Consider the following 12,883-nt stretch of genomic DNA (forward strand, 5'->3'; position numbering starts at 1 on the left):
CTGCCTCTCCTTCTCTCTGTGTGTAACTCCGACTTTCAAATAAATAAATAAATCTTTAAAAAAGAGACATTGCATGGGACACTAGCATCTCATATCAGAGTGCCTGGATTCAAGATCTAGGACCACTCTTGATTCCAGCTTCTTGCTAATAGAGACCCTGGGTGGCAGCAGGTGATGACTCAAGTAGTTTGGTCTCTGTCATTCATGAGGAAGACTCAGATGGTGTTCCTGGCTCGTGGGTTCAGACCCACCAATTCCTGTCTGTTGCAGACATTTAGAGAAGGGGGTAATGAACAAGGAGATGAGATCTCTCTCTCTCTCTCTCGCTCTCTCTCTCTCTCTCTCCCCCTTCTCTTTCCCTATCTCTGTATTTTTCAAATAAATAAAAATAAAAACTTTCAAAATAAAATTATTAGTGGAAAACAATCCTCAGTAAGCTATGCAAACTGATAGAGGGAGAAAACAAAGAAAAGAAGTAGTGTCCTTCAGACTTGCTATGGAGAACCCTCCAAACTTTCCATGAAAGAGCTGGAGAAAAGAGTAGCCAGTCCTTCCAGATAGCTTTCCAATTCCACTTTCTTTATTTTATAATAAACTCCCTTTTGAGTCTCAGCTATCTGAAACCAAAAGAATCGAGTTACAAAAACACTGTATACACCTGGGTGCAACACCAAAAGTCATTGGAAGAGGATACAGAAAGTAACACAGAACTGGTGCCTGATCAGTGATGAATGAATGCTATGTTTAAAATTTCTGGAGCTCAAGGGTTAAACTGGACAGTGAAAGGCAGGCTGCACCAGGAAATGCTGGCTTCACTTTCACTTCTCCTTCCTCATTGAGGAAGAGTCCATGCACACTCTAAGAAACTAATAAGGCCACTTTGCCATCAGAAGAATCCTTCAGGAAGATCTCAAAGGAGTCTCCGTGCTTGTCTGGAATGTATCATTCCTGCTTTTCTCAATACTTAATGAGGCCACAGGAGAAGATAAGAGCCTTAGTAACAAGAAGGGTTTAAATAGGGGGATTAAAAAAAAAGGTTTTGGAAACTAAAAGGATGACCAATTAAGGTTAGGAATTCCTTTCAGTGGAATGCTTAACATTTGAAGGCATTCTTATCTGTCATAATCTTAAGGGAAATGAAACTGGTCAAAGACCTTTCTAGGCTCTGGAATTTATCCAGCGGTCATAGAACAATATGTACTCCTGTTTTGGTCCACAAACTGGAATCTTAAGATATGATGAGGTAGCCCAGAGGATGCTTAATAGATTCAGGACAAAATGAAATTAAGCAGCCTTCTTCTGCTACCACTATTTACCCTTTTAGGGAAGAGTTAATGAATATAGACCTTTCTCACAGATGAGAAAGAAAAGAACACAAGTTTATAAAAGAACAGCAGCTCTACTTTCCAACCACCATACCCTTCCCTTGGACTGGTATGAACTCGATGACTCAAGCAGTAGCTGGTGCTGGCCATGTGCATTTCAAGGTACAGCAGAGAAAACTTTCCTCCTTCTTCAGCCATGCTGAGGAACTCAAGTCAGGAAACCTTCCACAGCTTGGCCAACCAACAGGCTAGGTAACATATTCCTTCTGTCTGTTCCCATGGCAACTTGCTCTCACTCCTGTGACTAAAATGGTCTGTGATGGATGTACTCTTGGCAACAGTTCATCATCAGCTTCCCTCACTAGAGGGTGTGTTCTTTGAAGGCAGGGGCTTCAACTACATATGTTTGGTACCCAGTACATAAAAAGTGCTCAATTAATGTGCGTGTTTCAGAGTACACTCTACCCATGTAACCAGAGAGTTTCCTTTGCACACACTTGCCAAAGCAGGAAGGTTTCTGAAAGGGACTTACTTGGCAAGGTTAGGCGATCATCCTAGGGACCGGCGCTGTGGCACAGCGGGTTAACGCCCTGGCCTGAAGCGCCGGCATCCCATATGGGAGCTGGTTCTAGTTCCATCTTCTCCACTTCCCATCCAGCCCTCTGCTATGGCCTGGGAAAGCAGTAGAAGATGACCCAAACCCTTGGGCCCCTGCACCCGCGTCGGAGACCTGGAAGAAGCTCCTGGCTCCTGGATTCAGATCAGCAGCTCTGGCCGTTGCAGCTGATTGAGGCATGAACCATCGAATGGAAGACCCCTCTCTCTCTGCCTCTCTTCTCTCTGTGTAATTCTGACTTTCAAATAAATAAATAAATCTTTAAAAAAAGGAGATCATCCTAGACACCTGATATCATCATAGAAACTTAGAGACGAAAAGGTCTTCAGAAGTTACCTACTCCAGTCCTTTCCTGTTGTAGACATGGATGTTGAGACCCAGGGAGTGAAAACAATTTACCCAAAGACACATAGCCAGCTGCTGGTTACACTTTTTCTCATTGATCAGACAACTCATTAACCCTTAGATGCCCTGCCATTCTAGACTTGGGTGTTCAAAAATGACTATCTGGGGCTGGCGCCATGGCTCACTTGGTTAATCCTCCGCCTTCAGTGCCAGCATCCCATATGGGCACCGGATTCTGTCCTGGTTGCTCCTCTTCCAGTCCAGCTCTCTGCTGTGACCCAGGAGGGCAGTGGAGGATGGCACAAGTTCTTGGGACCCTGCATCCACATGGGAGATCAAGAGGAGGCACCTGGCTCCTGGCTTCGGATTGGCACAGCTCTGGCCTTGGCGGCCATTTGGGGGGGTGAATCAATGGAAGGAAGACCTTTCTCTCTCTGTCTCTCTCTCTCACTGTCTATAATTCTACCTGTCAAATAAAAAAATGACTACCTTTTGGCAACAATATCTCTAACAGGCATTAGGAATTTTGCAGGCCTTAGATTTGGAAAGACAGCACAACATAATTGCTAAAGAGAATGGGTGCAGCTGTCATTCTAGAACTAAGTTCAAATTCCAACTCTACCGCCTGGAAGCTGTGTGACTTTAGGCAGACTACTAAATCTCTCTGTGCCTCAGTCATCTTCAAAATGGGAATGGTAAGAGCACTGGATATTACAGAGCTGTCCCAAGAATCAATATACATAAAGTGCCTGGTACACAAAAATTACTCAACAAATACTTATTATTAAACTGTGCTGCATCTCCCTATACTGCCTCCCTCAGTTTAGAACTATATCCTCCATGTTAATTTCTTTTTCATCTCCTTGTTCTCAGCACAAATAGTTAAAAAGTCAACACCTGCATAGGGCTCCATTCAAAAACTGCCTGGTTGGAGCTGTTATCTTACAATTATGTAGGGGTGCGGCTGGCGCTGTGGCACTTTAGTGGGTAAAGCAGCTGCCTGCAGTTCTGGCATCCTATATGGGCGCTGGTTCTAGTCCTGGCTGTTCCACTTCCAATCCAGCTCTCTGCTATGGCCTTGGAAAGCAGTAGAAGATGGCCCAAGTCCTTGGGCACCTGAATCCATGTGGGAGACCCATAAGAAGCTCTTGGCTCCTGGCTTCAGATGGGCGCAGCTCTGGCCATTGTGGCCAATGGAGGAGTGAACCAGCAGATGGAAGACCTCCTGGAGTGTGCATTAGCAGGAAGCTGGATCCAGAAGCAGAGTATCTGAGACTCGAACCAGACACTCTGATAAGGGGTTCAGGCATCCCAAACAGCTACTTAATCTAATATACCACAATATCCACCCCAAACATCTTTTCATTCCATTTTCCCACAAGTTCTTTAAAGTGCCCTCATATAAGCTGTAGGCCTGGTTAGTGTTTCTCTTCATTGCTAACTCCCAAGTTTACTGATCCTCTAAATACATATGCCCCTTGGAGAAGTCTTCCTCAACTGCATATGCTTAGCTGAGTACTTTCCTAGTCTCGCCTACCTATAAGAAGGGATGGAAAGCTACTGCAAAGGGCAGATGTCCAATAGGCTGCCATTTTGTTTCCCTTCCTCAACTATCCCCATCCATAACAATCCCCTATCAAAAAAAAATGTACCAAATGTCTTCCTCTAACCTATTTGCTATGGTTTTAATTCACTGTGCTAACCAAGCAGAGGTCTGGAGTTGGAAATGTTATTCAGCTTTAGCCCTTGTGGAAGCTTGAACATTAATACTAACATTCAGGTGTAAAATCTCAGAGAGAATTTAAAGCCCTTGCTCCAGCTGCCCTCAGCCTTCTTGTGCTACTGAATTAACTATTTCTCTATACACCAACAGCTCTATAACCCTCTCCCAATCATACATCTTTAGTTAGTGAGGTACCTAAGCTTTGTCTGCAGGCAATAACCCCCTCATGGGTATTATCAACCAGCTTTTCTGAACACCATTCACAAGTGCAACTGTTGAATGAACAACCATTTTATTACACTCCCCAATCCCATCTCCAAGTCCCCATTCTTTGCATGGCTGCCAGCCCTCCTTTTCAAACTTGGTTATTAGTTCATTTGAATTTACTTCCATGAGCAGTAGCCTAGTGTGGGCTAAATTGTTATTAATTTGTTTAGCTGATTGCTCTTACAGCAACTTCAACTCAAATATAACTCAGTGGAAAATTTACAAGCCTACCGTCCCACACTATTTCAGCTTTCCCTTTCCAGGGAACTCCCTCACTCACCTACCCCACTCATTTACCCCTACATTTCCTCAGAGTTAGAGGATAGCTAGGGCAATGGAGGATTCACAGACAGGCTGCACTGGGCCTGGCCTTTGAAGGATGGACAGCTATTTCCAGACAGAAAGGAAGAAAAAAGGAATTCCAGAAAGAAACAGCACTTTGAACAAAGTGAACATAGTATTTTCAAATCCTACTGTTTACTGGCCTCATGCTGGGAAACAATAAATAACAAATCCAAGGCAGTAGTTAACTTTGCAATGGGGATAAGGAGTGTTATCAGCATATGAAGAGGGATTCAACTATATTGGTAATATTCTATTGTTAAGCTGAGTGGTGCATACATCTGAAATAGTTCATAATACATTTTCAGAATTAAGTCAGCCCAAGAGGCTGTGTAAAATGCAGATTAGCAGGCCTCAAGTCTGACTTCTTAGCACTAGAGAATCTGCACTATCCATAATCCCAGGTGATTCTTATGTAAATGGCCCACGGATCACTCTGGAAAACATTATGATACCATTTTCTTCACAAAGGCAAAAAGAAAATTCAAGAGGAAGTTCATAAATTCCAGGGCTAGGAGTCAGAAGCCTTAGACCATATTTTTTTGCTCTATATCAGTTTGCTCTGTGAGTCTTGGCTAGCAGGTTAACTTCCTTGAATGCCATTTTAATTTTTAAGGGGGCTTTATTTTTTTTAAAAAATTGTTTATTTATGTATTTATTTATTTAAAGAGAAGATTGACAAAGAGAGAGAGAGAGAGAGAAAGAGAGAGAGAGAGAGAGATCTTCTATCTGCTGGTTCACTCCCCAAATGGCTGCAACAAGAGACCAGAACTGCATCTGGGTCTCCCACATGGGTGGCAGGGGCCAAGTATGTGAGCTTTCTCACTCATCTTTCCACTTCTTTCTCAGGCACATTATCAAGGAGCTGGATTGGAAGCAGAGCAGGCAGGATTTGAACTGGCATTCTGATATGGGATGCCAGTATCACAGGTGGTAACTTAATTCACTGCACCACCGTGCCAGCTCCTGAATGCTATTTTTATAATTGTTACTCATCATGGTAAGGAAAAATGACATGATAACTGGTAAAATTTTTGGAGAACTTTCCAAGAAAAGGTATGGCTTCCAGAATAGATAATATTTTAAGCCGCTTTAATTGACACATAATCAACAGGTATAAGTTATGGAAAGATAATGGTTTCTGGAATCAAGATCTCAGTGATCTTGAAGTAGGCAGGCATACAGGTTAAAATCAATTAGGTTTGTGAGCTGGAAAACCACACCTTCGCCATACCCCTGTGTGACCTCAACCCTACCTGATACCATCACCACACCCCTGTGTGACCTCATGCCCCTAACTGGCCACACCTGGGTGCCTACCAGCCAATCAGGTTAATTAACCACTCCCCTTTGGAAGTGGGTTAAAAGCCTAGGACACAGTGTGTCCCGCCCTCTTTTCTCTTTTCCCTGGCCTTTTGCCAGGAGGGGGCTTGCTGTACCCTGCACCTCCAGGGCACATGGCCTTCGGGCCACCCACCCAAGGGTTCCTGGCCTAGATGCTCCTCCACGTGGCTGGTTCCTGGTGCTTGATATGAACCCAGATTTACCTCTCTCTCTTAGATAAAGCTCTCACTCTCCTACATATCTTTCTCACTAAATAAAAACTTAAAATGTACCATGCTGCCTCGTTTATTTATGCCAGTATTTAGAATTATTCTCTATTAGGCAAGAACCTTCTCGGGCTTATTAATATTGGGGATTTATTAATAAGCATATGGTGATATCGTATGGCACCCCAAATTCCGGTATATAAATTTTAGGGGTCATCCCCGATATCAATCTATCTCCAGTGGCCACTTTCATTTAGCTTGAAGCATGGAGCACTAAGACCTTACATGGAGAAAAGCATTGTGTGTGTCAGTGTGTCGAATTCTGTCTCTTGAAAAAAAAAAAATGTCCATAATGGTGATTCTCCCTTGGGTTAGAGAAAGAGAACACAACATGTGTATCAGAGTCACTGGGAAATTTTTCAAAACATGAGAAGCTTTTTACCTGGTGCTGTGTATATGAGAATGCAAAAGGAGACTGGGGTGTTGGGGAGTTCATGTTGTTTTAAGCACTCCAGGTATTCTGATACATTCTCTACTCCAGAATGATTCTTGGCCTCCCTTGAGTAACCTGATCCAGGATCTTACATTTTTTCCCTGCCAAGAAGTTCCTTATATTTACTTCTCACCTATTTCTTCTTTGTTTAGCTCTCACCGAATATGGGGATTATTCACAAGCATCTTGCACATGTATACCCAGGGGAATGTGAATAATGGCTGTGTTCTCAGGGCCCAGGGGCCAGATGTTTGGAAAAGTCAGCATCCCCAGGGTTGAAATAATCTCCTGGCCAGATGTTTCCTTCACCGGTTGGAGGTCCCAGTGGAAGGCTCCCTGGACCCTAGGCTTGTCCAGCTGGATCAGCTGCAGGTGGAGCAAATGGGCCCCAAGAGTCTCATCAGGTCACCTTGCTGAGTATGACTCAGGCCAGCAGCTCTTTATTTCTTCCTGTCTCTCCCACTTCCCACCACTCTTCTCTGTGGGCAGCCGCCAGACCGGCGAACAAACGTCAGGCAGGGGGAGGAGGTAGTTCTTAATGGATACTCCATCTCTTCAGTGGTTTGGGGTCTGGCAGAGATAATCCAGACCTGAAACAAATTGGCTCCTCCCCTGATGTATTTTGCTTAATGCACTAGCTGCCTAGAAGCAGCCAGGCTTCGAGCAGCGAAATCAATTCCCCTCAGCTGAACAACAGGCTTAAACTTAACCCCTACAGCTCTTTCTCTTGTGTCTTTTAATCCATGGAGTTCGAAATCTCCAGGCTTGGCTTTTTGCCACTGGCAAAGCTTATCTCTGAGGGTCAGATTCAAGTTCTCCAAGGAGCCATAGGTGATGGTCATTGCCAAGGGGATCCTAGAAAATATAATATTTCCAAGAAGTCTTCACCATTCCTTCATATCTGACATAACCTTGACAGCCAGCAGTCTCCAAGAATGAGAAAGGGAGGGCTCTTAGTTGGCTAGTGCTACAGTGGGGAAACTGCAGAGGTCCAGTAGTCTTTCCTGATATTATTCTTCTGCCCAAGGATAAACCTGATAGCATGACCTGGATCTTGACCTTTACTATGACTTCTATCTAAAGACTCTTTACTCTTGAATTTTATTTTTATTAAAATATTTTGTTAACAATAATTAAATGGGGTGCAGTGTGGCATTTATTTTTTTTCTTTGTGCTCCTAAAAGCATTTTTAAAATTTATTTTTTAACAATTTTTAACATTTTTGCCATATTCGTTTCATATGTAGATATTATTTTCATACACATATATGCTATTTTGTCTTGAAAACAAAGATATTAACATGTAGATGTTATAAATCAGTGAAGACAATATTTATAACTATGTACATAACAAATAATATGACATCCACACAATTTTTATATTCTATATTAATTTCCACATATAAGGGAAAACATGTGATATTTACCTTTCTGTGTCTGATTTATTTCACTTAGCATAAGGATCTCCAGTTCCATCTATTCTGTTGAAATGTCGAGATTTTGTTCTTTATAACTGAGTACTATTCCATCGTTTATATATATCACATTTTCTTCATCTAGTAATCAGTTGATGGATATCTAGGTTGATTACATATCTCTGCTACTGTGAATTGAGGTGCTAAAAACATGGGAATACAGGTATCTCTTTTATATGCTGACTTCATTTCCTTTGGATATATGCCCAGAAGTAGGACATATATCTTTTGGGGTATTTCCTTCGAGGCCTCTCCTTGCTGTTTTCCATAATAACTATACTAATTTGCATTCTCATCAATAGTATGTAAAGATACCCCTTTCTCCACATCCTTGTCAACATTTTTTTTTATTTTTGGATAATAGTCATTCTAATTGGGGTGAAGTGATGCCTTATTGTGATTTCTATTTGCATTTCCCTGATGGCTAGGGATCCAGACCATTTTTTCATGTGTCTGTTGGCTATTTGCATTTGTATTTCTTCCCTTGAAAAATGTCTATTTATATCCTTTGATTTGATCATTTCTTTCTAAAAAGATTTATTTATTTATTTATTTATTTATTTGAAATGGGGAATGGAGGGAGAGTGGGTGGAAAAGAGGGAGAGAGAGAGAGAGAGAGGGAGGGAGAGAGAGAAAGAGAGAGAGAGAACCTTCCATCCACTGATTCACTCCCAAAATGGCAGCAATAGTGATGGCTAGTGACGGCTAGTACAGGTCAAAGCCAGGAGCCAGGAACTTCATCTTGTCCTTTCACGTGGGCTTCAGGGGACCAAGTACTTGGGCCATCTTCAGCTGTGTTCCCAGGAGCATTAGCAGAGAACTGGATTGGAAATGGAGAAACCAGTACCTACCCAAACATGTACTCGGATTTGGGATGCTGGCATCACAGGTGGCAGCTTAGTTCAATGCAACATAACACTGTTCCCTTTTCTTAACTGGATTATTTGTTTAGTTTTGTTGTTCTTGAGTTTCTTAAGCTACCTAAATGTTCTTGAACTTTAAAGACTCCTATGTAAACGTAAATGCTGTGACCATGTTCCCATGACCAAAGAACATGGGGAATATAGAATGGCAGAATTTTATAACACTACAATTGTATTGTGTTTTGACATCATTTTTATGACACTTGACACTGAAAAACAATTCTCTTCTGCTCAATCTATCAATGTTCAAATCTCCAATACCTTTCTACATCCTTTCTCAATAATTTCCTTTAATTTTCTTGACCTAGGAGATGGGATCCCCGAAAATGCATTATATGGAAACTATGAGAGTTTTGTAAATCTTAGTCAAGCCCCTTTGGGACATTAGCTGGGAATAGGGCTCACTATTAAGATATGGAGTCTGATTGAGACTGTTGCTACAGCCCTGTAGCCTGATTGCTGCCAGTTAGCCTCTCCTAACTTTGTGCTGGGAACTCTTAGAAATGCAATGGAGGCTAAGTTGTCAGTCTCTTGTTAGAAGAAAAGAGAGCTCAGGATGCTAATAGCCTGGCACTGAAGTCTGGAAAAAAAGGAAAGGATATAAACTAACTCAGGCCTCACATGTCCATCTTGCCTCAGCATATCTTAGATATTGCCTTATTCATACATTCATTCTTTCTATACTTACTGGGCACTTGCTCTGTGCAAGCACTTAGCTGGGCTCTGGGGCCGTAAATATGAATTGCTATGACCATTCCTCTCTCCTGCCAGCCAGATGTCATGTCCTGAAATAATGTGCCCACAGAAGTGCTTAGTTAACTATAGCACACTCAAATATACAGGTGAAAAGTTAGCCCAAGACTGATTTGTGATATGCATGGAGCTCCCTGAGGGAGATAAAATGATCGAGTTAGATCAGCCTTAGCATCTGGTTTGGTACCATGGTTCTTAAGTGGAAGAGAGAAACTATATAATTCTCCTTTCCAATGTGACCAGAAAACTATCAGTTGCTAAAGAGCAGGAAAATTCAGAGATGAGGGAGGCTAGAATGGTAACTCAGATTTCAAACTTTTATAGCAATCTGTGGAAAGAAGGGCAGAAAGTATCATTTTAACTGGTGCAACCAAATAAATCTGGTGCTTTTCATGAGGAGTCCAGGAAACCACGGTACTTTAGCCCAGGATTTCTCAATCTTGGCATTACTGATATTTTGGATTGTACAATTCCTTGTTGGAGTGGGGTGCATTGTAAGATGTTTAGCACCATTACTTCCCTACACTCACTGGATGTCAGTAGCACTCTCCCTAACCTGTGATAACCAAAAATATCTTCAGACATTACCAAATGTCCTCTGTGGGAGCAGTTGAAAACCAGCCCAAACTGCCTAAACTCATCACTACCACCTCATCCCAAGGCCTCTTCAATGTAGTAGTTGCAGAGAAGAAACTTTAAATCTAGGCTACATTTCCAGGGGACAAATTCAGGGGAAATGAAGCACAAAGAGATCACATTGCCACAAAGTAACTCAGTGCAAGAACGAGAAGTGGAATCCAGGCTTCCTGGCTCTGTCACCCACACTGTGCCATAATAATGATGATGGATTGCATAATGATTCTAAAACTCTGAGTAACAACAACCTTCAGCAGTAGGTTCTATCTGTACTTTTTCTGACTGTGCAATCTAGGTATACAAACTAGCTTAAATATTCATACACATATTTCTATCTCAATTTGTTTTTCCTTTCCCACTTAAATCAAACTACTCTCATTGCCTTCCTGAGTCTGCCATTTTTGCTTTTTTGCTGTTTCCTAGCCCACCCGCACACTGCCAGTATCCCAGTTTCTCTGTGGTAAAGTTAGGGGGGGGGGGGGGCTGAATGAAGGAAATGACAGGTAAAGTGGGTCAGGGCCATAAGAAATCTGGGTAGACTATTAATGACTGCCAATTGGGGCTAGACTTAGATGTAGCCCTACATTCTGTCTGATATCTAGTAGAGATGTATTTATTTGGTGAGGATTGTGAGCAGTCAGCACCTCTGTGGATGCATTTACCAGATCACCATTTTCTGAGATGACTACCAGAGAGCAGAGTTCTTACGGATCAACTTCTCATTAGAGTGGTAATACTAGGGCATGTGTCGGTCCCCTTAGAATGCAGATCTGGAGAATATGAGTAAATGAACACCCTGCAATCAGAAGAAAATTATGAAAATAGAGGCTAAACAACATATCTAGACAGATACCAACTCTGTCTACTATCCAATTTGTCATGAATAAAACCCTAATATAGATGGTAATTTGGGAAGTCCTAGATTAGATATTTCAAAGGAGTACCCATTCATAGCCTTAGAGTTAGACAGAGATGGTGAGAATGGATTTCTCCATAAGGGTATATTCTGCACTCTCCCTACCCCAAAGCCCGCCCCACCAACCTACCCAGTCCCAGGAACATAGTCTTACCTCCCACAAACTGCGCTGCTCCCATGCAACGACCCATCATTCTGGAAATGAGCTCCTCCATACAGCAGCCCAGGACAGCAGCCAGTGCCACCAGGAGCAGCAGAGCACAGCCGGCACCTGTTACCACTGTGCACATCTGCCAGGCCAGGCTTGGGATGGCACTGAAGCTGGCATAGCGCCCACATTCTTCTACCATGATCAGACTGTGCCCTTCTCCCCTCACAGGATAGTTGCATCTCCGGAATGTGCTGAAAGACACTTGCTTCCCCAACTGAGATCCAAAGAGCCAATAAGGCAGGAAGTAACTGGTAGAACTGGCCACAGCAGTCACAAGAGACAGGAAGGCCCAGAGGGTCCCCACCAGGGTCAGGCTGCTCCTCATAGTCTCAGGTTTCTCTGTAGAGATGGGGAGATGTGTTGGGTCACAGCACCAAATGTGGAAAGTTATCATATAAGCTCTCCAGCCTATTTTCCACCTGATTGGCCAAAGCTGGGGTTCATTGACGTGCCAGTTGGTTCTTGCTTCTGGATAAGATTATTCTCTAGAGGATCATTTGAGGCCCTGTGGGAATCCACTTTCCAGTATTTTCCCCATATTTCCTTCTTTCTGCCTGATTCAGAGTTTTATGGTATCTAGGCTGAAGGGAAGAACCATAGAACTGAATTAGTGACTGTTCTACCAGTTTAAGTGCAGCCTAATCAGATAGCCTTTAACTCTTGACATATGGCACTGAACAAGTAGCAAAAAGGGAGCAAACTAAATGAAAACAAGGCTGCTATAAGAGCCCCTAGACTTTCAGCTGAATGACCTTACTGGCCTGCAGGCCTGGAAAGGGTTGATATCTCAATAGGGTCAGGAATAAAGTTATTTCCAGAGTCAAGAATGAAGGAAGACAACTCACAGGTCTGCCCCTACTATGAGGGAACTTCAAAACGTTCACAGAAAAATGGAATGAAAATAAGTTCAGTTTGATGCAATAAATTCTGAAATCTATGTATAATTTTCTTCATAAAACATGCTTTCTGTGAACGTTTTGAATACCTCTTGTATAAAGAGTAAAGGGAAAGAAGAGCATACCATGAAGTTACAGGACATTCCCATTTGACTTAGGCAGGATGTATGTTCATGCAAGCTCTTCACTGGAACACATCAGGTAGACTAAAATGGGTACAAAACAACACTGGAGTCTAGTCTCATTGTACGCTATAACTGCTGTTGGGAGAGCTCTATTCAGTTATTTTTCCCACAGTCAAACTGGGAAGCAACTTTCCAACTAGTGGCAGTTAACTCTAGACTAGCTACTAAGAAAAACTTTCATGTCCTTTGCTGGATACAGTCAAGAAAGCTTCTCATCTCTCTGAAATA

At 42.4% G+C, this 12,883-nt stretch overlaps 1 protein-coding gene across 1 annotated transcript in view; it reads right to left on the reverse strand.

Annotated features, from left to right (window-relative positions):
- The window catches only part of LHFPL1 (LHFPL tetraspan subfamily member 1), a 55,578-nt gene extending 43,679 nt beyond the window's left edge, over positions 1–11,899 (reverse strand). Inside the window, exon 1 of the mRNA XM_062183041.1 lies at positions 11,518–11,899. Coding sequence (XP_062039025.1) covers positions 11,518–11,899 — 382 coding nt within the window. The remainder of the gene's footprint in view (positions 1–11,517) is intronic.
- Positions 11,900–12,883: the final 984 nt, after the last annotated feature.

The sequence above is a fragment of the Lepus europaeus genome, chromosome X, assembly GCF_033115175.1.
Source record: "Lepus europaeus isolate LE1 chromosome X, mLepTim1.pri, whole genome shotgun sequence".
Taxonomy (NCBI): domain Eukaryota; kingdom Metazoa; phylum Chordata; class Mammalia; order Lagomorpha; family Leporidae; genus Lepus; species Lepus europaeus.